This window comes from Erinaceus europaeus, chromosome 7 (assembly GCF_950295315.1).
Source record: "Erinaceus europaeus chromosome 7, mEriEur2.1, whole genome shotgun sequence".
Lineage (NCBI taxonomy): Eukaryota > Metazoa > Chordata > Mammalia > Eulipotyphla > Erinaceidae > Erinaceus > Erinaceus europaeus.
In genome coordinates this window covers 123,640,049-123,667,926 of record NC_080168.1, presented here as the reverse complement: position 1 = coordinate 123,667,926, position 27,878 = coordinate 123,640,049, and the positions used below count along the sequence as shown (strand labels likewise).

General features: G+C 41.4%; 1 protein-coding gene across 1 annotated transcript in view; it reads left to right on the top strand.

The window, feature by feature from the left end:
* The first annotated feature begins 374 nt into the window (after nucleotides 1-374).
* Nucleotides 375-27,878, top strand: part of EPYC (epiphycan) — a 52,710-nt gene continuing 25,206 nt past the window's right edge. The window contains exon 1 of the mRNA XM_007524242.2: nucleotides 375-546. Within this exon, the coding sequence (XP_007524304.2) occupies nucleotides 379-546 (168 nt within the window). The 5' untranslated portion in view covers nucleotides 375-378. The remainder of the gene's footprint in view (nucleotides 547-27,878) is intronic.

Here is a 27,878-nt window from a genome sequence, read left to right as displayed (position 1 = left end):
TGGGGGGTGTAGAGAGAGACCTACAGTGCTATTTCTCATCTTATGAAGCTGAAACTACCCTCTGCAGGTAGGGACCAGAGGCTTGAACCTGTGTCCTTGCACATGGTAGGGTGGACTCAACCAAGTGTGCCACCAGCCTGATCCCACCATTTATTTACTTTTATGGGAGAGAGCAGAGCACAGCTGAGCTCTGCCTGATGGTGGTGCAAAGAACTGAACCCCAGGCCTTAGACATGTTAAGTGTGGTGCTCCCCCACCTCCATGCATTCATGTCCTAAGTGATGACCGATCATTCCGATTTAGTGTAAAGTACCTTTAAGACATTGTCAGCGAGGTATTCATGAATTTTATTCCTTTATGATTAGGGACGTCTGCAAAATGGAAGTGTTGGCCAGACTTGTTTTGGGACTTGTTCTCTTTGAAGCTGCTGTAACGGCCCCGACTCTACAGCCCATCAACTACGACTTAGACAACTACGCCGCTGACACCATGGAGGCCCTGGATAACTTATACAACTATGAAAACATCCCCCTTGGCCATGCGGAGGTAATCCATCCCTTCTGTGCATGACACTTAAAAAAAGCACTGTCTGGGGGAGTCTGGCAGTAGCCCAGAGGGTTAAGAGTATGTGGCTTGAAGAGCAAGGACCAGCCTAAGGACCCTGGTTCAAGCCTCTGGCTCCCAGGGTCTGAGCCTCCGGCTCCCCATCTGCAGGGGAGTCGCTTCACAGGCGGTGAGGCAGGTCTACAGGTGTCTATCTTTCTTTCTCCCCCTTTGTCTTTCCCTCCTGTCTCCATTTCTCTCTGTCCTATCTAACAACAATGACATCAATAACAATAATAATAACTACAACAATAATGAAAAATAACAAGGGCAACAAGAGGGAAAATAAATAAATAAATATAAAATAATAAAAAAAAATTAAAAGCACTGTCTGGAGGACCCCTTGAGTTTGTTCTCTTCAGATGAGTCCTTTACTAATCAGCAGAGACATTCTGCACAATAAGATGCTCACACCCCATTTTTCCAGATCAGGTTCAATCTTTTGTACCAGTTAATTCTGGTAGAATACTTTGCATTAATGTTCATATCTTTTATATTTTCACTAACACACATACACACACACACACACACACACACACACACACACATACACAGAGGGGGGGATATTCTGGGCTGGGGAGAGAAAATAACAGCTATATAAACATGCCTGACACTCTGAGCTCCCAGATTCACTTCCCAGCACCATTAGAAACCAAAGCTGTCTCTCTCTTTCCCTTATGGGGCAGGGTTCTGGGGAGGTTGGGTTCCAGGACATATTGGTGAGGTGGTCTGCCCAGGGAAGTCAGGTTGGCATCATGGTAGCCTCTGCAACTAGGTGGCTGCAAAAGCACTAAGATATAAATTAGAATGAATTGTTTAGTAATCAGGGGTCTAACGGTAAGAATATAGCAGATGAGATTTGGGGGTCTCCCTTTTGGAATAAGCTAGTGAGTCTATTTTAGTGCCAGTTTTTGCCTGAGCCTGACAGCTAAAATGCAGGTGGGCTAAAGGTACTGTCTGGGGAGATGCTGTAAGAGTTGGTAATAGGACTAGAAGGCTGGATCTGGGAAGAGAGTAGCTCCCAAATATGGAAACAAGTATAAAAACATTGCTAACTGTAAACCCCCTTAATCTTATCTGGAGCCATGCTGAGCACAGGAGCCTGTGTAACCTCTGCTTCCCTGTAGGTCTGAGTTCATATTCTGTGGTCATAGCTAGGAACATTCTAGGCCACACCCATTGCAGAACTCATCTTCCTCAAGGGGCAGAGTATGTTGATCCAGTCTCCATTTGGGGAGAGTGGGGTGGGAGCAGTCCCCACTATTGTTGTTCCACATTGAGGGGAATGTCTTGTAGATCTGGGAGTATGGAGGGACCTGCCAACACCCATGTCCACTGCAGAAGCAATTACTGAAACCAGACCTTCCACCTTCTGTACCCCATAATGATCTGGGGTCCATGCTCCCAGAGGGATAAAGAACAGGAAAGCTCCCAATGGAGGGGATGGGATACAGAACCCTAGTAGTGGCAACTGTGTGGAATTGTAGCCCTCTTATCCTACAGCCTTGACAATCGTTATTAAATTGGTTAATTTAAAAAAAAATAAAAGAAGCCAGAGCTGAGCAGTGAGAGAGAGAGAGAGAGAGAGAGAGAGAGAGAGAGAGAGAGAGAAAGAGAGAGAGAAGGTGGAAAGATAGAAGGAAACATATCACATTAGAATAGCAAATGCTAGGGGAACAAGGAATAATTAAGATAAAGAGGAAGGAAACTAGTAATCTAGCAATGAAGAAACAGTGAAAGCATTTGGAGTAAAGCAAAAAGATGTGAGGTTAAAGTCAACTAAAAGACAATGAGAGAAAGCCCAGGCAGGACAATGGTCTGGGACACCACTGTACCCCAGCTGCAGACGAGAAGGCTCTCTTAAATGACTGATTACCCCTCGCAGTAATGTAGACACTGGCAAGGTTACAGCCCATTAAATAAATCTGATATGACAGGTTGCTAATTAAATGCTAGACTTCTCACGTAACTGTAGGATACAGACTAATTTTTCTGAATAAGAAAACAAACAGTCCTTGTCAGATGGTAGTGTAATTAATGTCCCACAGTGACAAAATCTAATGAAGTGTAAATAAATCAAAATGGAAACCCCATCACCTCTACCGAATCAGAACGTGTTTGAGGCAGTTTTTCCAGCACAAATCTTTCCACAGCAACTACTTTTGATAGCCAATGAGATGAAGCGTTTACACAAGAGTCTCTATTCAAGTAACATGGAGTAGATGTCTTCAATAATAAACATTCACATTTCTTTATTTTTCTTATATTTTTAAATTACAGAATTACACGTCCACAGGGGGTTTGAATCCACACCATTCCCACCAACAGAGTTCTGAATCTTCACTCTCTCCACTGTAATCCACCGCAGTTCCCCTAAGGTTGTAGACATGGGCTGACCATCTTCTCTGCAACTATCTGTCCACATTTATACATAGTTGCCTCTTCTTTTTCTGATTCAATCTTCTCTTCCCCTCTAAGCCACTCATGACATCAAAGCTACCTCCCGATGTCCCTCTCTCTTTCTCTCTCTCTCTCCCCGGATGCTGAGGGAGCTGGAGTGCAGAGTCCTCTTATCTTCATCCTATCACTTCTCCCCCGCTGGGAGTCTGGATCAAGGTTGTTTATGGGGAGCAGAAGGTAAGAATTATGGCTTCTGTAGCTGCTTCTTTGCTGAGCATAGGCATTGACAGGTCAATCCACACCCCTAGCCTATTTCTATCTTTTTCTAGAGGACCAGAGCACTGGAGATGCGAGGGTCCAGGACACATTGGTGAGGTCAGCTGTCCAGAGAAGTCGGGGTAGAGTCACGGTAGCATGGGCAGCCTGGTATCTGGAACGCGGCATGAGCTAAATTGAGACAAGGTGGTTAATGAACAGGAACCAGAAAGTAGGATCAGAGCAGATGAGATTAGGGGTTTTTAGGGCAGAAGAAAGCTAGGGAAACTATTTTAGGCATGTTCCTGGGGGCACACAACTATGATAGTTTTGCTTGAGTTTGGTAACTAGACTGAGGTTGGATGAGAACGTTGTCCGAGAGAGTGGTGTCAGAGTGGAGCACCAGGTTTGAAGAGCTGTGAGGTTGACTTCTCAGGCTGGAATCTCAGGTGACAGTCCACAGTAGGATTTCAATAGCAGCATCATGCGGGGTGGCAGCACCAGTAGCAATTTGGTTAAAGTTGACAGGGTTGGTATGGCAGTAAGGAGTCACAGAAAAGGAATTTCAAGAAGTGTGGGCATATCCTAGAGGGACCAGGACTAGGAGAAATGCAGGTCTTAAAGTGGATGCAAGGGGTTTCTTATAGTCTTAGAGAAAGTTTACATATCAAGAGTTAATTATTATAGCCAGGGTAGTTGGAGGGCTAAGTGTGTTATTATAATTGACTTCACTATGATCTGAATGCTTCTAGTGGTATCTGAACCTCCTTGTATTTTAAATACTTACAAGGTCAAAAAGGTTCTGACTTATCTGGCCTAAAGCTGGGACTGATTTAGATGTTCGCAGAGCTTTATTTTCCAGTACATTTTTAGAGATCCATAAACAATCCCCTTATCAGAGTTTGATCATTTTGCAAATCTGAGATAAATATGAGCAAGAGCTAGTATCTGTGTTTAGCGCTCTAGTCTAGGAAGTTGGGGAATTTGAGATATTAAATCTATCCACCCCTCCCACAGGTCGTATCGCTAGTGATAGGACTAAATAGTGATCAGACTGGAGTTTCACATCTTCCCTGCCACCAAAAGTCTATGCCCCCCCCAGGTAACTGCAATAGTTTTCCCATTTTAAATATGGGTTGTGTTGTGTCTGGTGGTTTATTTTATGTGTGTTCAGTTCTCTAAATTCCATGAGTGAGACCATCCTATAGTTTTCCTTTACCTACTTGCTTATTTCACTAAGCATAATGTTCTCAAGTTTCACCCATTTTATCCCAAAGGATGTAAAAATCATCTTTTTTTATTGCTAAGTAATATTCCATTGAGTGTATGTCCCATAACATTTTTTACCAATAATTTGTGAAGGGACATTTTGGTTGCTTCCAATTTTTTGCTATTGCAGATAATGTGGCTATGAACATGGGGGTGCATACAGCCCTTTGAATGAGTGATATTATCTCTTTTGGATCAATGCCTAAGAGTGTGATTGCTGGGTCATAAGGTATTTCCATCTGTATTTGCTTAAGGATTCTCCATCCTATTCTCCAGAATGGTTGTACCATTCCCACCAGCAGTGTATTAGAGTTCCTTTCTCTCCACATCCTTTCTAACGTTTATCTTCTCCTGTTTTGTTGATGAAGTCCATTTTTACAGGTATGAGGTGGTATTTCAGCGTGGTTTTCATTTGTATTTCTCTGGTGATGAGTGAATTAGAGCATTTCTGTATATGTTTGTCGGCCATGCGTATATCTCTTCTTTGCAGAACTGTCTATGCATGTCCTCTGCCCACCTTTTTATTGGGTTGTTCTTTTTCTTTTTGTTGAGAATGAGTTCTATGTAGATGTTGGGTATCAAGTGTCTTTCTGAAGTATGATTGCAAATATGTTCTCCCATTGGCTGAGTTTCCTGTTTATCTTTATGGAGTTTTCTTTTGATGTATGGAAGCATGCTTATTTTATGTAGTCCCACTTGTTCAATCTTGCTTTTGTTATTTGTCCATGGGGTGGAGTCTCCAAATACATCTTTAGTGTTAATGTCATGAAATGTTTCACTGATATATTCTTCTATGTATTTTATACTTTCAGGTCTGATATCCAGATCTTTGATCCATTTTGAGTTAATTTTAGTGTATGGTATGAATTGGTGATCTAGTTTCATTTTTCTACCTGTGGCTGTCCAATTCTGCCAACACTCTTTGTTAAAGAGACTTTCTTTCCCCAATGGGCATATCTGGCCCCTTTGACATATATAAGGTATCTGAATATGTATCGATTGAGTTCTGGGCTCTCTGTCCTATTCCATTGGTCCATATGACCATTTTTGCTCCAGTACCAGACTGTTTTGATTACCACTGCTTTGTAGTATAGCCTAAAACCGAGTATTGCAATGTCTCCATTTTTCTTCTTTTCCCTTAGGAGTGTTTTTGCTATTTGTGGCTTTTTAGAGTTCCACACAAATTTTTGAATAATCTGTTTAATTTCCTTGAAATATATCATTGAGATGTTAATAGGGATTGCAATGAATCTGTAGATTGCTTTTGGCAATTTTAATGATATTTATTCTCCCAGTCTAAGAACAGGGGAAGGTCTTCCATTCCTTTGTGTCATCTTCTATTCCTTTTAACAGTGTCCTATAGTTTTCCTTAAAAGGATCCTTTATATCCTGTTAGATTTATTCATAGATATTTAGTCTTCTTGGATTCAATTGTGGATGGTATTGCTTCCTTCAGTTTCATTTCTTTTGACCTATCTTTTGTATAAAGAAATGCCACAAATATATGGGTATTGTAGCCTGCTACTTTACTGAATTTATTGGTGATTTCCAGTAGTTTCTTGGAAGAGTTTCTGGGGTCTTCTAGATATATCAACATATCATCTGTGAATAATGAGAGTTTAACTTTGTCCTTTCTGATTTGTATTTCTTTGATATCTCTTTCTTGTCTGATTGCTATGGCAAAGATGTCTAGGACTATGTTGAATAGAAATGGTGAGAGTGGGCACCCTTGTCTAGTTCCTGATTTTAGGGGAAAAACTTTCAATGTTTCCCCATTGACTAAGATATTAGCCATGGGCTTCTCATATATAGCCTTTATTATGTTAAGGAATTTTCCTTCCACTCCCAGTTTTCTCGAGGGCCTTTATCATAAATGAGTGTTGTACCTTGTGGAATGCTTTTTCTGCATCAATTGATAGAATCATGTGATTTTGAAAATATTTTTCCTTTTGTTGCCCTTGTTTAACATTGTTGTGGTGTTGATGTCATTGTTTTCGGATAGGACAGAGAGAAATGGAGAGAGGAGGGGAAGACAGAGGGGGAGAGAAAGACAGACACCTGCAGAACTACTTCATTGCCTGTGAAGCGACACCCCTACAGGTGGGAGCCGGGGGCTGGAACTGGGATCCTTAGGCTGGTCCTTGCGCTTTGCACCACGTGCGCTTAACCTGCTGCACCACCGCCCAACTCCCATCATGTGATTTTTATCTTTCCTTTTGTTGATATAGTAGATTATGTTTATTGACTTATGGATATTAAACCATCCTTATTTCCCAGGGATGAATCCCACTTGATCTTGGTGGATGACTCTCCTAATATATTGTTGTATTCGATTAGCCAAGATTTTTTTGAGGATCTTTGCATCAATATTCATCAGATATAGGTCTATAGTTTTCTACTTTGGTGGGGTCCTTTCCTGCTTTGGGGATCATGGTGATGTTAGCCTCATAGAATATATTTGGCTGTGTTCCCTATTCTTCTATTTTCTGGAAGAGTTTGAGGAGGATAGGTGTTAGTTCTTCTTTGAATGTTTTGTAAAATTCGTTAGTATAGCCATCAGGATCCAGGATTTTGTTCTTGGGTAGGCTTTTGATTACTGTTTCAATTTCTTTACTAGTGATTGGCCTGTTAAGTTTATCTACTTTCTCTTGTGTCAAGGTTGGTAGTGGGTATGACTCTATGAATGTGTCTACTTCTTATAACTTATCAAATTCAGTTCTATACAGGTGTCCATAATATTGTTGCTCTACATCGTCTGCTGTAATAATGCCTCTTTCATTTTTGAGTGATTTTACCATAGCATTCTCTTTTTCTCTTGAGTGTAGCTAGTGGCTTATCTATTTTATCTATCCATTCAAAGAACCAAGTCTTGGTTTCATTAATCTTCCTAATGGTCTTCTTATTTTCCATTTCATTGATTTCTGCTCTGACTTTGACTATTTCTACTCTCCTGCTGACTGATGGTTCTTTCTGTTGCTCCACTACTTGTTGGTTGAGGTGGGTTGTTAGATGGTTTACCAGTGATTTCTCCTGTTTATTCATGTGGCCTGTAATGCTATGAACTTCCCTCTCAGCACTGCTTTTGCGGTATCCCATAGGGTCTGGTAACTGGTTTCTTCATTGATTCTTAATTTCTTTTATGATCTCTTCAATGATCCATTTACTGTTCAGCAGCATATTGTTTAGTCTCCAGGCTTTGGGGAAACTTCTTTTCTCTTTTTGGTTGATTTCTAGTTTCATGCCTTCATGGTCTGAGAGGATGCATTTCATAATTTAATAATGCATTTCATAATTTAAATATTTACATATCTGTTTAGACTGTCTTTGTGGCCCAGAATATGGTCAAACCTTGTAAATTTTCCATGTGCACTTGAGAAGAATGTGTATTCATTACTTGTAGGATGGTAAGTTCTGTATATATATATATATATATATATATATATATATATATATATATATTCCATTTCATTTATGGTTTCATTTAAGTTCACTATTTTTCTATTGATTTTTTTTGTCCAGATGTTCTGTCTCTTGCTGTGAATGGTGTGTTGAAATCTCCTACTATTATTGTGTTGCTATCAATATATCCCTTGAATTCAGTGAGTGTTTGTTTTATATACTTGGGTGCTCCTAGGTTAGGGGCATATATATTAATGATGGTTATATCTTCTTGTTGGATTGAACCTTTAACCATTATATACTGTCCTTCTCTACTGTTGATTACTTTCTTTGCCTGAAAGTCTATTTTATCAGAGAGTAGGATAACTGTCCCTGCCCTTTTTTTGTGAGTTATTAGCTTGGAACATCTTGCTCCAATCTCGTGTATTCAGTTTCCTTTTGTCTTGTCTTTGGCTGTGTGTTTCCTGAAGGCATATGATGGATGGATCCTGTCCTTTAATCTAGCTACTCTGCATTTTTTGACAGGTGATTTTAGGCCATTCACATTTAAGGTGATTACTGATATGTGTGGTTTACTTATGTCCATTTTAGTTTTTGTTTTAAATTTATTTTAAATTGTTGAATCTTTGCATATTTGTTTCTACCTAACCTATTGTGTGGATGAGTTTCTGTAGTGAATTCCTCAGTAACTTGTGTTCTCTGCAAATGTCTGTTCCCTATTTTGTTTTGTGGTTAACCTGTGTAGAATAACTAGCATTGTGTAGCTAGAAAAGTCTTTTTTAAGTTGATCTTAATTAACAAACATTTGATAAGGCTTGTCTTTTTTATCTTTTTATTGTTGTTGTAGTTATTATTGTTGTTACTCATGTCATCATTGTTAGGTAGAATAGAGAGATGGAGAAAGGATGGGAAGACAGAGAGGGGGAGAGAAAGACAGACACCTGCAGACCTGCTTCACCACCTGTGAAGTGACTGTCCTGCAGATGGGGAGCCAGGGGCTCGAACTAGGATCCTTATGCCAGTCCTTGCGCTTTGTGCCACGTGCTCTTAACCCACTGCGCTAGCGCCACTCACAACTTCTTTGTCTTTTAATTCCCTCCCCTATTTTCTTATTGTTCTTTGCTATTTTATTGTTTTTTCTGTTGTTGTTTCTAGTCTACTACTGTTCACCTCACTGAGAACATGTGTTCTTTTGTCGTCTCCCTTCCTCTAAGACTCCATTCAGTATTTCTTGTAAGGTGGGGCTAATTGTGGCAAATTCCTTTAGTTTTTGAGTATTTGGGAATACCTTTATTTCTCCTTCATACTTGAAGGATAATTTTGCAGGATACAAAATTCAGGGCTGAAATTCCCTTTCCTTTCATGCCTTGAATATGTCATACCTCTCTCCTTTCCTCTAGGGTTCGTAAAGAGAAGTCTGATGAAAGTCTGATATTTCTCCCTTTATATGTCAATTCTTTCATTTCCCTAGCAGCCTGCACAATTTTCTCCATGTTGTTGAGTTTTAATAATTTTACAATAATGTGCCTTAGTGCTGGCCATTTTGAATTTGTGAACCTGGGTGATCGATCTGCCTTCAAAATAGGTATATTCTGAGGATTACCTAGGTGAGGGAAATTTTCATCTAAAATTTTTCCGAAAATTACCTCTGGACCTTTGACCCAGTCTCCTTCCTCGGGTATCCCTATAACTCCTATATTTAACCTTTTTATGGAGTCTGCAGTTTGACAGAGAGTAGCTTCCTTCTTTCTAAACCTTTCCTCTCCCTCATCTTTCAACTGAAAGAGTGGGCTACTTGTGTCTTCTACACTGGAAATTCTTCCTTCTGGATGTGTGAGTCTCTTACCTAAGCTTTCTATCTGAGATTATACTACACTAAAGATGTCTTTCAGGCCTTGTAGTTCTGTCTGAAATATTTCCTCCATGCTGTTAAACGGCTTGGTAAACTCTGCTTTGACTTCTTTCACATTTTGTAACTTCTTATCAAATTCCAAAGAAAAATGCTCTTTCAACTCTTGCTTGTATTCTTGTAAAGTTCTCATAAGATTTCTATAGTCTGTCTCTGATAGACTCTCTGTTTCTGGAATTTCTTCTGATTTATTTTTCTCCGTTTGATGTGACATGCTATTTAACTTTCTGCCTCTTTGCTTCCACACGTTATTGTGTTGGTTATGTTGGCCAGCAGGTGGTGCTGTTGTGGGCTTTGCTTTCCACTTATTTGAATCTGCGGCTGTGGGTGGGGGGAGTGGTGTTTTGGGCTACCTTGTGGACTGAGTTTTGTCTTTGTCTTAAACTCAGACTGAGAAAAAACAAAAGCGAACAGAACCCCGAGGCAAAGATTGAGAGATTTTAAGCTCCAATTTCTTTTCTTAGGGGGAGTCTGCTAACTGTGTTACTGAGCACCATCAGCCCAGAGCTCCCCTTTAGACCGTGTCTTCCAACCCACTCCCATTTCCCCAACCGCGCGCAAGCACCCACCTGAGGCTGTGGATTTTTTTCAGCTGTGGATTAAGTGTCCAATTCAGTCTCTTGTTGTGTTTAATAGCTGTGTCGGGGAGAGTGGAGGTCTGATGGCAGCTACTCCATAAACCACGCCTCCCGGAAGTTCCAACATTCTCATTTTTTTATGAAATATGTGAAATAATTTTTTTATCAAATAATTTTCACAGTATGGTAGTTTTCTCCCCAATACAATTCTCCACTTTGTCCTCCTCCTCTCCCTCTTATCTCTTTCTCTCTCTCCCTCTCTCCTTCCTGTCTCCACTCTCTTGTCACCTCTAACCACTTGTCTCCCTTACACTCTCTTTTTTAGTAAAGTTTTAGGCTCAACAACATGTCACTTCTTCTTTTTTTTTTTAATATCTTATTTATTTATTCCCTTCTGTTGCCCTTGTTGTTTTATTGACGTCATTGTTGGATAGGACAGAGAGAAATGAAGAGAAGAGGGGAAGACAGAGAGGGGTAGAGAAAGACACCTGCAGACCTGCTTCACAGCCTGTGAATCGACTCCCCTGCAGGTGGGGAGCCGGGGCTTGAACTGGGATCCTTAAATTGGTCCCTGGGCTTTGCGCCACCTGTGCTTAACCCACTGCGCTACAGCCTCACTTTTCTTCTGCAGATTTGCTGTGGCTGTTTTCCAGGTCCACTGTCACCCACTGTTTGATTTTCTAGTGTATACTTCTGTATTGTAAGGGGTTTCTCTTTGGGACTTGACAGTCAGCAATACCAGTCTTTTGTTTGTTCTCTATCTCGAACCCAAACACTGACATAGAGTATAACAGAGAACTTTCCGGCTCTTTATTCATCTGCCCTGCTCTTCTTTACACCTTAAAAATTTATTTATTTAATTCAGTGCATATTTGTATTTCCCAATGAAATTATGTATTTTAGTATACACAGAGGTGCCATAATCTAAAAGTATCTAGTGGAATCAAAAAGTTTTGGAGATTGTCATACATAAGCTTTCTCTTTTTCAAGCTTTCTCTCCTTCTTCTCTCTCTCTCTCTTTCTCTCTTTCTCTCTCTCTCTCCCTCCCCCCCCTCTATTATTTCCTTCCTTACTGTGGCTGCCACCAGGACTTTCCACTGGGGCTCAGTGCCTGCATGACTTCACAATTTATGGTAGTCTTTTGTAGAGCAATCAAGAGGGACAGGGAGGAGGAGGAGCTGAAGGAGGTGGGTAAGAGAAGAGAAAGAGGAGATACCTGAAGAACTATGCCTTTGTCAGTGGGGACTGGGTACTTGAACCTACATCCTTGCGCATGATGACGTGCATGCTGCCAGGCAAGCTACCTCCTGGCTCTGTAAAACGTGGTTTTGAGCAAGGCGGAAGAGTAGAGTAGACTCAGGAAGTTTTTGTTTGTTTTCTCACTGACAGATCAAACACACCATAGAAGGGATACTGTTTGGGATCAGAAGTATCCAAATCAAAATTGTCAAAAGATGAAGTTTGTTTTTAGATATCACTTACTTAAATAATTTGTTGTTCTCAGGATCCTCTTTGCTACCCAGGAAGCCTCATGAAAGTCTAAATTTCTTCCTGTCATCAAGATTTCCTGAGCTAGGGTTAGAGAGAGAGCCTAGCATATTTGAGTATCAGCTGGACTGTCTGAGGTTCATGACTGTCTGAAGTCATGGGTTCAACCCTTGGCAACATCTTCTGCCAGAGATGAAAAAACCAGTTTTCTGGTTTTTTCTCCCACAATAAGAAATACAAAGGTTTTTTTTTTTTTTGTTTGTTTGTTTGTTTGTTTTTAAGAAATGATAAGCCAGTACATCTGTCTACATCAAGATGATTTACTGTGCAACTTTTCATTGGTGTTTGTATATTGTAGAAATCATCCTTCCTACAGATTGACACTACTGGCTTTTTATTATTATATACCCCAGTCTTGCAAACATCACCAATTTCCACAGAATTTTTTTTTTCACATAAATCTAACCAAAGGCAAAATCCTTAACAAATGACTTCCGACTGTAACTCCTAATTCTTTGTAATTGACTGAAATATCTACTCAAATCATTCTTGGTTTAGCAATACTTTGTGGTGAGTGTGTATTATCTGCAGGCAAGTGTTTAGATAGGTGATTTATATTTTGATAGCTCTTGGCATATTGATTCATGTTTTACAGTGAGACACAACACATTTGAAAATATAAAATATAGTTAATATTTAAAACCTACATGAGGTAAATAGTAAAGACCAACTACCTATAAACGGAGAAATTCAAGAGCAGTATGATGAAGAAAACAATGACTTGAAGTTCTCACTGTACAAATATAGACCATAGCCGTCCAATTTTTTCCCCAAACACTATATCTAAGTTACACTGCTTCAAAGCTTACCTTTCTGAATCCACAAATAAATCTAATTAATGAGCCTACTCCATCCCTTCTGGTCCCCCAGATGTAAAATACAAATAGTGTATTGATGTCTACTGGTGGCGGTATCCTCATAACAACTAGTGGCTGGAATTTTTTTTTTTCCTCCACGTACTCAGAGACTGTATTAGTATGTATAGAAACACTGCTAAAAGGTATACACTTTTATGCCTTTAGTAAAATATCTTCTGTTCCATAGACAGATGAACTTCCCCTCCCCTATGATACATGACATCAGTCTTCTGTTAAGTCTTTCTTATGCTTATGCAAATGTCTCAGTATCTTCAGTAACATCCAGTGAATGCCACACTGCGGAGCCCAGTGGAGCATTTGGCTGTAATGTTTGTCAGATGATGAGAGACATTTGATGATGACTCCACAGTACTCTTCAAGATGATAAGAGAAAAAATTTTTTTTCCCTCAAAACCTGATGTCAGAAAAGAGAGCAACTTTTAAGAAGCATGTTTATTTTCTAGACTCTATTTATGTTTGTCATTTTTTCCCAGAAACCAACCATTTAACTTTGACCTCATTAACTCCTTAGCTTTAGCTTACTGCTCCACCTTGATTTCCCTATCAGCCCAATCTTCTGGCATAAAAAAAAATTAGTGCATCAGGCGGTATCACAGTTAAGTGCAGGTGGCCCAAAGCACAAGAACTGGTGTTAAGGATCCCGGTTCGAGCCCCCAGTTCCCCACCTGCAGGGGAGTCACTTCACAGGCGGGGAAGAAGCAGGTCTGCAGGTGTCTGTCTTTCTCTCCCCTTTTCTGTCTTCCCTTCCTCTCTCCATTTCTCTCTGTCCTATCAAACAGCAACGTAATCAATAGCAAGAACAGTAATAATTACAACAACAATAAAATAACAAGGGCAACAAAAGGGAGTAAATAAATAAATATTTTTTTAAAAGTTAAAAAAAATTAAAAATCATTGTATTGGGCTGGAGGATATAGCATAATGGCTATGCAAAGAGACTCTCAAGCCTGCAGCTCCTAGGTCCCAGGTTGAATTCCCTGAATGACTATAAACCAGAGCTGAGCAGTGCTCTAGCAACAACAACAACAACAACAACAATAATAATAACTTTATAGAAAGTAAACAGTGATTCAGAAGACAATTGGCCCAGTACACAGTTTCTTACCTCCCCGAAATAAATACACAGCAACTACTGACTGCCGTTATCCTCCTCTCAAGGCCTTTCAACTCCACCCACCACCTCTCCCTTAGAGTCCTTGAGTCTGCTACAACAGACCACAGCTCATCAAATTTGCATCCTCTATTTTCTCTTTCTATTCCATAAGTCCCATCTATGAATGATGCCATTTGCTATTCCACCTTCTCACACACTAACCCACATCTGTGAGAATGTTGTCAAAAGAAAAGCAAACAGGAACAGGGCCAAGTGATGGTACACCTGCTTGACTGGACATGTTACCATGTGTGAGAGACCTGGTTTCAAGCCCCTTTGCCCCAAAGCTTCATGAGTGGTGAAGCAATGCTTTAGGTATCTCTCACTTCCTCCCCTCCCAATCTCTCTCAGTCTCTATCAAATAAAACTTTACAAATAATAGAAACCACAAGTTCGGGTGATGATTTGAGGAAAGAGGAAGACTTCTATGCTGTTGGTAAACGTTCAGCTCCTATAGAAAATGAACCCACCATATGATTCAGCAATTCTTCTCCTTGGGATCTAGCCACAGAACAGAAAAGGATATATTTGAATAGATATATGCATACCTATGTCTACATATATGTCTATGCATATATCTATATCTGTATCTGTATCTGTATCTGTATCTGTATCTGTATCTGTATCTGTATCTGTATCTGTATCTGTATCTATATCTATATCTATATCTATATCTATATCTATATCTATGTCTATAGCATCACCAGGGATAGTAACCAAAATGTGTAAACAACTCAGATATTCAAGGACAGATGAGTGGTTAGAGACAGAGAGAAATTGAGAGGGGAGAAGGAGATGGAGAGGGAGAGAGACAGAAAGACACCTGCAGCCCTGCTTCACCACTCGTGAAGCTTTCCCCTGCAAGTGGGGGCTGCGGGTTTGAACCCTGGCGCCTGCGCATTATAAGGTGTGCCCTTAACCAGGTGTGCCAGCATCTGGCCCTCGTTTTCTTTTTTCTGTATCTTGCATGGAACTTGAAAAAGTCATGTGAAGTGAGATAAGTTGGTGTGTAAATTTCTCACAGTACTAACATGTAAACTATATAAATGGCCTCATATATATTATTATATACATTATCTTTATTTTTAACTTTATTATACTTATTTATTTATTTGGGATAAAGATGCCAGAAATTGAGAGCAAAGGGGGAAATAGAGAGAAAGAGACAGAGAGACACCTGCAGCCCTGTTTCAGCACTCATGAAGCTTTCCCCTTCAGGTGGGGACAAGGGACTTAAGCCTAGGTCCTTGTGCATTGTAACATGTGAACTCAGCCATGTCCACCACCACCCTGCCCCAATTATATTTATTTATTGGATAGAGACAGCCAGAAATAAAGAGGCCAGGGGGAGATAAAGAGGGAGAAAGAGAGACACCTGCAGCACTACCTCATCTCTTGCAAAGTTTACCCCCTACAAATGGGGACCTGGGGCTTGAACCCAGGACTTTGGACAATATAATATATGCACTCAACCAGGTATACTACCTTCCCCAGTCCCTCATATACTTTCCAATATGAGATGGAGTGGACATTTGTCATGTTGTCCATGGGGCTTGTGATACAGGATCCCAAAAGATTACACCGAGAGACAAGTCCCCTGTCTGACAGAAAGTCTGATGTGTCTTTCCTGCATGTTCATCAAGCAGGCAGAAAAGTGTCACCTTTAGGGTCAGGGTCATTTTATTAACTAGTGTTAGAACACATCCAGAGTTCCAAATTTCTTTCTTTCTTTTTTTTTTTTAGTATTTATTTATTTTCCCTTCTGTTGCCCTTGTTGTTGTGATTACTATTGTTGTTATTGATGTCGTCGTTGTTGGATAGGAGAGAGAGAAATGGAGAGAGGAGGGGAAGACAGAGAGGGGGAGTGAAAGACAGACACTTGCAGACCTGCTTCACCGCCTGTGAAGTGACTCCCCTGCAGGTGAGGAGCCCAGGGCTCCAGCCAGGATCCTTATGCAGGTCCTTGTGCTTGGAGCCAATTTTGCTTAACCAGATGCGCTACCACCACCCCCCCCCCCCCCCCCAGAATTCCAAATTTCAAAGGGGTTGATACAAGCAGGAAGCAAAACAAAGGGTAAGGCAAAACAGTTTGAGGTTATGAAGAATGGTAGTGGGGTCCATACATCCCAGACCTCACCTTGGTCTCTTTATGGTTACTGTGCTGCAGCAAGCCTTTCCCACACCAGGACTTAAGAAATTACCAGGGGCCTTTGCTTCCTGAATGACCTTGCTCATTAACCTCATTTATGACTGAAGAATTTGCAAGTAGCTTACTGGGTACAGAGTCCTCTGGGTACTGAGTTAGACGTAAGTATGCATAAAGCCTGAAGCTGTCAAATATCTACTTTAATTATTCTGCTAATCATAGCAGATAGCCATAACAACTCACAAGAGAAGACCAGTAGTGATTGCGCTGGAGAAAGATTCTTGAATGATGGACATTCCCTTTGCTATTACTTTTTCTGTCTCTTGAAATGATGGCAACCATTCTTTCTCTTCTCACGAGAGAACAGACAATTTGGGTTATTCAAAATCACACTTAACAAAGAACACTGCTGTGGAAGCATATATGTTCAGCTTGAAAAGGAGCCCATATAGGAGGAGGAGGAGGAATGAGGGCCATCAGATAATGAAATTTAAATTTATTGAAATTAGGAAAAAGGGAAGCATTCAGTAAGTTGTGAATGAGCCAGAGAGCTATGATTACCCTCTAATTAATCATCAGGGTAATGTGGTACCCATCAAAAATGGTTTTAGAATATATGTTGATTCCTTCAACTACAGAAATTATGGAGACTGTAAGGAATTCGGAACTGGTTACTGAATCAACGTCTTTTTAAAATTGTAAAATTAGAGTATCTCAAAATTAGATTTTTGACATAGAATTAATCGGTGAATAATTTTGTTAAAGATAATGGAGAGTTCGTCTCAAAGATCATCTGTGTATTTTATGAACAAAAAATAATGAAATTAGAATTATTTCTCCTATTTTTCCTCTGGTGGATTAAAAAAATAAAAGGCATATAGTACTTCTAATGTTACCTTTGAAGCTATGCCTCAGTTTTGCCGACTTATAAAACCTGTTTTGAAGACTCAGACATATGGTTTGAATATAAAACACCTTTTATTGGGAGATGTAATTTTAGCTCAGTCAGTCTGAATTAAATACTGTTTTTGGGATATGGGAAAGAAATTAAATGCAAATCCTCCTCTTCATTCTTTCATTCCCCTGAAGGTGCTTTGAGAAACAGGAGGGAAGAATTTTGTTGACAAATTTCTTATTGGCTCTCCCTATTCCCTACACATCTTCCCCAAACAGTGTTAAACCACTTGGTTCATTTTTTTTTTTTTTTTTCCTCACCTCCAGGGTTATCACTGGGGCTGGATACCTGCACTATGAATCCACTGCTCCTGGAGGACATTTTCCCCCCCATTTTATTGGATAGGACAGAGAGAAATTGAGAGAGAAAGGGGAGATAGAGGAGAGAGAAAAGAGAAAGAGAGATACCTTCAGACTTGGTTTGCCTTATGAAACATACCCCCTCCCCGCCCCCAACCCTGGCAGGTGGGGTGTGCAGGCTCAAACCCAGATCCTTGCTCAGGTCCCTGAGCTTAACTAGGTTGTACCTCTGTCCATCCAGGTTCCCTCCCACTTGGTTCCTTTTTTTTTTTTTTTCTTTTAATGCTATTTAAAGTCTTAAAAATAAGCAGCAACAACAAAAACACTATTATGTAAGCTCGCCAGAAAACCAAACCAACAGTGACAATCTTTGCCAGGGGCTTGTTTGTGTTCACAATGGTAATATACATTATTTATGAGACCACCAACAGTAGTTGAATCTGAAAACATTTCCCTGAAATAAAGAGAAAATTATTCTATCATTACTGTTATTATCAGTGCTATTGTTATTGCTGAGGACAGCTGAGTTTCAGATTGTTCCCCAAGGTTATTCAGCTTGTGAGTTTCACAGTCAAATGTGAACTAGATTCTGTTAATGCCAACCCAGAGAAACGTTGGCACTGAAGGCCTCCATTATCGTACTGCTTTTTCTCTTTAATCTTTATTTCTTTTAACGGTGTCCAATACTGAGGTTCCTTTTCACTGCAGTTCTGTAATTTAATTATTAGGCATCAGCAAAACAAGAATTCCTGAGCGGTTATTATTAAGACTGTATCTAAGCATTTCTCTCCACTGTCAAAAAGTATCTAATGGAATGAGAGGTAAGTGGATCCTTCTGAACTCAAAGCTGGCTCTGTCAGAAATGGGAGGCCTGGGCAACCTTGGCCAAACACATTTCTTTCTCATCTAGGTTCAAGATAGATTAGAAAATAAAATGGATCTTTCCTTGCCAGCTTTCAAGGTCACATTCTTCACCATCGTGAATGTGGCTGACTGTAATCGATGGAAGCACCAGACTTGTGCTTAGAGAGGGATGCCAAAGTGCGGTCTCTGTCTGCAGGCTGGTATGTGGAACTCGGGACAACACCGTTTGGTAACCTGGGCTGAAGAATCTCAGAGTCTTTTCACACTTTTGGTAAACAGCTTTTGACATAGGGCAAGAACAAGGAAGAGTTTCAAGACTGATCATCAGCTGTGGAGATACATCAATGGGGGACTGAGGAGAAAGATAAACAGAAGATTCTGATTTAATAAAAATTAAAACAACAAAAAGAAAGAGTCTGCTAGAGTAGTAAAAAAAAAAAAAAAAAAATCCAGGGAGTCAGACGGTAGCACAGAGGGTTAAGCGCACTTGGCGCAAAGCTCAGGGACCGGCATAAGGATCCCGGTTCGAGCCCCCCGGCTTCCCACCTGCAGGGGAGTCACTTCACAGGCGGTGAAGCAGGTCGCAGGTGTCTGTCTTTCACTCCCCCTCTGTCTTCCCCTCCTCTCTCCATTTCTCTCTGTCTTATCCAACAACAAAAACATTAATAACTACAACAATAAAACAAGGGCAATAAAAGGGAATAAATAAATATTTAAATATTTTAAAAAAAAGTCCCAGTGTCACTGTGAATTTCAGACACTTAAGAAAAGGGGGAGAATGGGACCTAGGGGATGGTATAGCTGATAGAGTACACACATTACAACGCACAATGACCTGGGTTCAAGCCCTCAACACCCACCTGCAAGTGGGGAGCGTCATGAGCTATGAAGCAGTGCTGTGGGTGTTTCTCTCACAGTCTTCCACTAGAGACCATGAACAAAGGCAAGTAAATAAGACCAGTGTTTCTTGCCCCTCAGTACCTAGTCTTCTTATATAAAAGCAGTTTTGAGACCCCTTACGGGGAGTGGGGAAAGAGTAAACTAAATAGTATCTGTATTATATACCGGGGTATGGGCTTTCTATGACCTGCGTCATACCCTATGACATACATGTTGGAAGTTAGGTCTCTGAATCTGTCATTTGCCACTGAGCCGGTTGACCACAAATCTAAGACTTGTGTGTTTATCTCGTATCTTTTCAAGCAGCATTCAGGAATACTTTCATGGGCCAGTGAAATACTAGGTTGTCAGAAAGATCAATTCTGCATAGAAAAACTATCCCATGACATTTCCAACAAGGCAATAGTTGGCTTGGGATAGTGTGCTGCTTTGCTGTGTGAAGGACCCAGTTCAATCCTTGCCCAGACATTTAAGGATGCTTTTGTGTTGTGGTCTCTCTCTCTCTCTCTCTCTCTCTCTCTCTCTCTCTCTCATTTTCTCCCTTCTCTCTCTGGCTCTATCTAAAAAAAAAAAAAAGGTCTTTAAAAAGGATTACTTAGGGAGCCAGGAGGTAGTGCAGAGGGTTAAATGCACATGGCATGAAGTGGGAAGGTCACTTCACAGGTGGTGTAGCCGGTCTGCAGGTGTCTATCTTTCTCTCCCTCTCTTTGTCTTCCCCTTCTCTCTTGATTTCTCTCTGTCCTATCCAACAACAGCAGCAGCTATGGAAATAACAACAACAACAAGGGCAACAATAACAACAAAATTGGAAAAATAGCCTCTAGGAGTGGTGGATTCCTAGTATAGGCAGTGAGCTCCAGCAATAACCCTGGAGGCAAAGAAATAAATAAACACATTTAAAATAAAAAACAAGATTACTTACAGGGGAGGAGGGGCACACTAGTTAAGCCCACATAGTACTGAGTGCTAAAGTGCTAGGATACAAGTTTCAGCCCCTGCTTCCCACCTGCAGGGGGGACCCTTCACAGACAGTGAAGCAGGTCAGGTCGGTAAGTATCTGTCTTTCTCTCTCCATCCCTATCACCTCATCCTCTCTCACATTTTCTCTGTCCTGTCAAGTAACATGATGAAAAAAATGGCTGCCAGGAGCAGTGGGTTTGTAGTGTTGGCACTGAGCCCCAGCAATAACCCAGGAGCCCAGTCACCAAATACTTGCGAAATCATGTAACGCTGACTAAATGCTCTTATAGTTTCCCAGAGCTTATATTTGATATTATTACATATTATATTACACATGCTAGATAGTATAAGAAATAAAAACTTTAAGAAAGTTAAGCAAAGGGAAATTAACATCTAGGAACACATTAAAAGGCCCACCACTTTGATTTATAGCCTCTCTAGAGGCATTTGTACTAGAGATTTTCAAAGCAATTAAGTGCCAGGTTGTTTTTTTTTTAAAATCTATCTATTATTGAAAGGAGACAGAGAAGTTGAGAGTGTCAGGGGAGACAGAGTGGGAGAGAGGCAGAGAGATATCTGCAGCCCTGCTTCACTACTCGCAAAGCATTTCCCCTGCAGGTGGGGGGGGGGGGTAGGGGCTTGAACTCTGGTCCTTGTGCACTGTGACATGCGCACTTAACCTGCTGTGCCACCACCTGGCCCCCAAGTGCCAGGTTTTAAGTGTTGCACCTATTCTTACTCCTCTCAGAATCCATTGAGATACAGAAACAGGACACATAAGCAAAGCCTTCCTTTACATTAATACCTATTGGTTTGAAATGGAGGATTTATCCAGCAACAGAAAGTGTCATCAGTCACAGAGGATGCTGCTGCCTGCTGGCTTCAGATTAGCACCTGTTCCAGGAAACCTGAGCATGTCAGGAACAAGACAGAGGGTTTGGTCTTCACGGGCAACCGATCCCTTCCTCTCAAAGGAAAATATGAATCAACCGAGACCAGTTCATTCTTCCACTCATCAATTAGCTGTGCCCTTCTTCTTCTGTCACAAAGGGAAGTGAAAGACCAAATAGGGGTCTGGCGGTGGTGCACTGGGTTAAGCACACAGAGTACAAGAATCCTGGTTCGAGAGGCCGGGTGGTGGTGCACCTGGTTGAGCGCACATGTTACAATGTGCAAGGACCTAGGTTTGAGCTCCCAGTCCCCACCTTCACGGGGAAAGCTTCACAAGGGGTGAAGCAGTGCTGTAGGTGTCTCTCTGTCTCTCTACCTCTCTATCAACCCTCTTCCCTCTCAATTTCTGGCTGTCTCTGTCCAATAAATAAAGAAAAATAATTAAAAAAAAAAAAAGAATCCTGGTTCAAGGCCCCTGGCTCCCCACCTGCAGGAGGGTCGCTTCACAAAAAGTGAAGCAGGTCTGCAGGTGTCTATCTCCCTCTCCCTCTCTTTATCTACACTCCCCTCTCACTTGAATAAAAAAAAAAGTATCCAGAAGTAGTGGATTGGCAGTGCCTGCACTGAGCCCCAGCCCCAGTACCAGAGGCAAAAAAAAAAAAAAAAAAAAAAACCCAAAAACAAGTGCTAGCATCTCAGACCACTCTGTTCAGCCAGTATGTCCATTGGAGCTCTTCCCTCATGAGAGACAAGCAGCCCACTTTTAGGACTGTCCTGTCCCACTTGTATGAGGCCACCCGTACCCCCAGGGTAAGCACCCTGAAGGGCATGCTGAAATGTGTTGGTTTTGGGCCCCAAAGACTAACAAAGCCAATAACACTAGTGAACTCATCTCAAAGGTCTGTGTATCTAAGATTGAAATATTTTGGTTCTACTTGGACTTATAATGAGCCACAATTCCTAGAAATAATATGAGAGTGTGCAATGACACTTATAGTCTGTGGTGATATTAAAGGTGGCATAAAGATGAGATCTTAAAATGCGGGATAAAAATGCCATAATATTGCAGTCCCAGAAACCTATCAGTGACACGATTTTGTGTATAACGCCCTTACTTTATGACTCAAAAAGTTTTTTAAAATTTTTTTATATCTATTTTCCCTTTTGTTGCCCTTGTTGTTTTTCATTGTTGTAGTAGTTATTATTGTTGTTGTTACTGATATTGTCATTGTTAGATAGGACAGAGAGAAATGGAGAAAGGAGGGGAAGACAGAGAGGGGGAGAGAAAGACAGACACCTGCAGACCTGCTTCACCACCTGTGAAGTGACTCCCTTGCAGGTGGAGAGCCAGAGCCAGGGGCTTGAGCGGGGATCCTTATGCCGATCCTTGTGCTTTGCGCCATGTGTGCTTAACCGACTGCGCTACTGCCCGACTCCCCCCCCAATTTTTTTGGTAGTTTGTTTTTGTTTTGTTTTGTTTTGTGTGTATGTGTGTGAGGAAGAGTCACAGATGAAGGGGGAAAACAAAGCATCACTTGGTGTATCTGATACTAGGGACTGAACTCAGGACCTCACCCTTTCAAGCCCTGTATCCTACCACTGCACCACTTCTCCCAGCTACTTTTCTAATATTTGTGAAGAAAATCTCAAAGACTTGCAGCTCAACACTCATGGCATATTCAATTCCAAACTTATCTGAATCCAAAGATAATACAACACAAAATCAGAAATGCTTGTGATTTAACAGTCCAAGAACAGTAGCCTCCAACTCGTCCCTCAGTCCCTGGGTTCTGTTGTTCTTTTTTCTTCACCTGAGGTGGGTCCCTACTGCCTCAGTCAAGCTAAACTTTTTCAGTGAGTATAAACTGATTAAATGCTTTCCTCCTCCTCCCCCTTCCCCTCCTCCTCCTCTTTTGCATCCAGAGTTATCATGGGGCCCCAGTTCCTTGCAGTACAAATCTACTGCTCCTGGCAACCTTTTTACTCAAATGAGATAGGGAGAGAGAAAGACAGACACTTGCAGACCTGCTTTGCAGCTTGTGAAGATTCTCCCCTACAGGTGGGGAGCTGGGGTCTTAAACCTGGATCCTTGCTCAAGTCCTTGCACTTAGTACTTAAGTGTGCTTAACTGGTGCACCACCTGTCCCCTTTTTATCTTTTCTATGAGAGACAGAGACAGAGAGAGCCATTCCACCATGTACAGATCTCCCCTAGTATAATTCATGGAGTTCTCATGTGTCCTCAAAACTGTAACTCAGCGCCTCATGCCAAGAAAGGTGTGTGTTTTACCTGGTGAGCTATCTTCTATTGCCATTTTCTATTTTCTTCCTTCTTAAAAACCCACAGTGTCTTCTTGAGTCTCTAACAATAGATTGTTCTGGCTTTGGGGAATACACTTCTGCCCAGGCATTTGGGAAAAGTCATGACATTTTTTTCCCCCTATGTTTTTCTATGCAAAAAAAAAAAAAAAATGTGTCTTGTACTTCAAGTCCTTAAGGGTAACTTGTTCTTTCAATCTGATAACAAGGTCTGTGTGGTGATATGAATACATATACAGTGTCAATTTTGTGAGAGGTGCTGAATTCATTAACCCACCTCATTAAAAAATAATAACAACAGTAAGACGGTAGAGATTTGGCCTAGCCTCAGCCAAATGGTAAACATATACTGAAATGCTTCTAGTTCGCAAACTCAGAGCTCAAACACGACTTGGAGAAACCTGCCACCTGAAGTTAACTGTGGCTCTCTGGTTCCTGAAAGGACTCGGGAACTGGAGATAAATGCAAATTCACAGGCCCCTCTTCTGGGTGAGTGGACCAGCAACTCTAGGGGATGGTTCAGTGATCAGTGAGCTCACAAAACTCCTCAGGCATTGGACACACCTATGGTGTGAACAGAGCTGAATTAGGACACATTAGTATCTGTTACCCTGAAAATAAAATTTGAAAAACATATAGCATCTTGCTGGGGCTCATGTGGAATGACTCCAGCCAGGAAGATAAGCTGACCAGTTCTCCCTCTCCAGCTCTAAGGGGCCCAGAGAAAGGAGACACTGGGGAGTATTTTGATAAGAACACTCTCAATTTATTCAGGGGTGGGAGAGATTTTAAAAAAAGGACATTTTTCAAATACATCCGAAATTACAGGTTTCTTAAAGGTTGGCTTGCCCCTATGGTAGGGGCCTGGTATGACAAGAATTGATGCAGAATTGATGCAGATAAAGGTCAAGATAATTAGTCTCCTGATGCAGGCATTTAATTACCCAAAGGCATTTGAGAGGAGAATAGGGGTTAAACCAGTTAAGGTGAGATAGAGAGAAGATAAACAAGGCTTGACTTAAATTAAGGTCATCAAAGAAAACCGTTAGGAGTGTGTGATAAGGTGTGTTCTCCTTTGTGATCAGAAGGTGAGGTGAACTTTGAGTAAATGAACCTTAAAGCAGGCAGCCATGTGGCCTGCTGCTAGCAGGGAGAAACTGTGAGATTTCTGTGGGCTTGAGAGTCTAACAAGGGCAAGCTGAGTCTAGGAGACTTTTCCCTCTTGGCTCATCTCTATAGAGAGAGGCTAACAAGCGGGTTGTCTTTCCAGACCTCCATCCAAGGATGGGAGAGCTCCCCTAAGCTCTACCAAGCTTTCACATAGCCCCACACCATTTAACATATCTCTATATAATGGCAGTAAACTAATCACCAGATCTTAATGAAGTTTCTACTTCTCTCTCTTTCTCCCTCCTCCCTCCCTGCCTCCTTTCCTCCCTCCTTTGGGCACCAGGATTATTTATGACTGAGGTTCAGTGTCCACATGAATCCTCTGGCCCCAGAGCAACCTTTGCAGCAGGATTCCACAACTTGGGAAGCCCTGCCCCCCCTGCCCCGCAAGCTCACCACCACATAAGTAGAGACCAGGGCTTGAATCTCCCTTCTTTTCCTATGCATATTTAAAGCCTCTGAATTTCCACTTGCCTGTCCAGCTCTGGGTTTCTGGAGCCCAAGACTGAGCCTTGCACAACCCTGCTAAGTGATCAAATCCCTATGGGTAAGGGTTTTCAGTCAGAGCTTTCTCCAGTCAGAAAACTCTATGTCCTGATAGCTTCTACCCCTTGGTCTGACTGTGAAATTCAAGAAGAAAACCAACTACCTCCTGCAGTGCTGCCCCCTTTCCCATCACTCTCCAAGCCTCTGGCAGGTTTTGTTTTTAGCTGAAGAATCAACCTCAGCGAATTCCTGACCTGAAACTGCTGTTGATGTTTCAGTAAACTGGGACCCCACCCCCTAGACTGAGCCTGAGGTCAAACAATCCTTCTTCCAATTTCTCAAGACTTTTCCCAACATTTCGAAGTTCCATTTCTGTGTCCTGCTTCATCTCCCTGCAGAAAGGCTGGCCACCTTTTTGGATCATCTTTAGAGCCTTTATAATCCCACTGCCTCTGCTGTCATCTAAGTTTCTAAGGGTGGAGATTCTGGTTTGGTGTCTGTTTTCTCTCAATTTTTCTAGCAGTGTGTGTTAACTGGTCTATATCTAAAGTATTCTAATCTACTTTACTTGAGAGCTCTCATTGTGCATTCTCCGTGAGGAGCTTTTGTTCAATTTGTGGTCCAGAATTTACTTTTACTAAAAAAAAAAACAAACAAAAAAACTCCTCTAGATTTTTGTGTTGCCTGACTTATATAGTGACAGATGAAAGATCAACAAGGTATAAATACAATATTATAAAGCCCCAAAATGTTGGAAATATTTTCATTTCTTAGGTAGATAATCTTATCCCAGATATGGTTTCCCAGTATAGTAATATCTTTTAAAAGATTTATTTTTGGGAGTCGGGCGGTGGCGCAGTGGGTTAAGCGCACGTGGCGCAAAGCGCATGGACTGGCGTAAGGATCCCGGTTCGAGCCCCCGGCTCCCCACCTGCAGGGGAGTCGCTTCACGGGCGGTGAAGCAGGTCTGCAGGTGTCTAACTTTCTCTCCCCTCTCTCTCTGTCTTCCCCTCCTCTCTCCATTTCTCTCTGTCCCATCCAACAACAAAGCAACGTCAACAATGGCAATAATAACCGCAACGAGGCTGCAACAACTAGGGCAACAAAAAGGGGGAAAAATGGCCTCCAGGAGCGGTGGATGCATGGTGCAGGCACCGAGCCCAGCAATAACCCTGGAGGAAAAAAAAAATATTTTTAACCAGAGAAAGAGAGAGAGAGAGAGAGAGAGAGAGAGAGAGAGAGAAAGAAGAGAACCAGGGCATCATTCTGGTTTCTGGTTTATTTATTTAAGACTTTCATGCTTGGTACTCCAGTCTTTTTTTAAGATTGTAATTGTTATTTTATTTATTTATTAGAGACAGAGACGAATTAAAGGGTGGGATAGAGAGGGAGAGGCAGAGAGACACCTGCAGACCTACTTCACCAATCGTGAAGCTTTCCCCCTGCAGGTGGAGACCAGGGGCTTGAACTCTGGTCCTTGCGTACTGTAATGTGTGCGTTTAACCAGGTGTGCACGGTGCCACTGCCTAGTCCCTCATTCTGGTTTACTGGTGCCAGAAAGTCAATTCAATGACTGCCAAGTCCTGGGCCCTCACACTCAACTACCTTCTGAACTGTTCGCAGGATAGCTCAGCTCTGGCTCATGGTAGTGCGGGAATTGAACCTGGTACATTGGTGCCTCAGGTATGAAAGGCTTTTCTTATAGCTATTATGCTATCTCCCAAATCCCTACTGTGCTTAATTTTCACGAATCAACTCTAAAACAGATTCCTAGTAAACCCTATCTTAGATTTGTGAGGCTCTGAGAGGCCTATAGACATGAAAACAAACACTCACATGCACTGGGGGAAAAAATAAAAATTAAAACAAGTTCTTGCATGGTTCTATCATCCATCTATTTGTGGAAGTATTGGCTGGTGACATCAGACCAGTAAATCCAAGCATCTAGACAGGTGTCCCCTAAGGTTAGAGCAACCTCAGTGACACAGTGGCAAACTCTAACATCCACTGGAGGCTTTTACAGAGGTGATGCCACATGCACATGCATATGTCACACTTCATTTCATAGTCCACACGTGGAGAAGAACAGAGAAACTAAGTATAAGAGATACAGAGACTGTATCGAATTGTTATGTGAGTGTATTCTTATTACAGCTACAGACACCTCATCTTTGACAAAGGGGCCCGGACTATTCCATGGGAAAAGCAGAGTCTCTTCAACAAATGGTGTTGGAAACAATGGGTTGAAACATGCACAAGAATGAAACTGAATCACTGTATTTCACCAAATACATAAGTAAATTCCAAGTGGATCAAGGACTTGGATGTTAGACCAGAAACTATCAGATACTTAGAGGAAAATATTGGCAGAGCTCTTTTCCGCATAAATTTTAAAGACATTTTCAATGAAACAAATCCAATTACAAAGAAGACTAAGGCAAGCATAAGCCTATGGGACTACATCAAATTAAAAAGCTTCTTCACAGCAAAAGAAACCACTACCCAAACCAAGAGACCCCTCACAGAATGGGAGAAGATCTTTACATGCCATACGTCAGATAAAAGTTTAATAACCAACATATATAAAGAGCTTGCCACACTCAACAACAAGACAACAAATAACCCCATCCAAAAATGAGGGGAGGACTTGGACAGAATATGCACCACAGAAGAGATCCAAAAGGCTGAGAAACATATGAAAAAATGCTCCAAGTCTCTGATTGTCAGAGAAATGCAAATCAAGACAACAATGAGATATCACTTCACTCCTGTGATAATGTCATACATCAGAAAAGGTAACAGCAGCAAATGCTGAAGAGGGTGTGGGGTCAAAGGAACCCTCCTACACTGCTGGTGGGAATGTAAATTGGTCCAACCTCTGTGGAGAACAGTCTGGA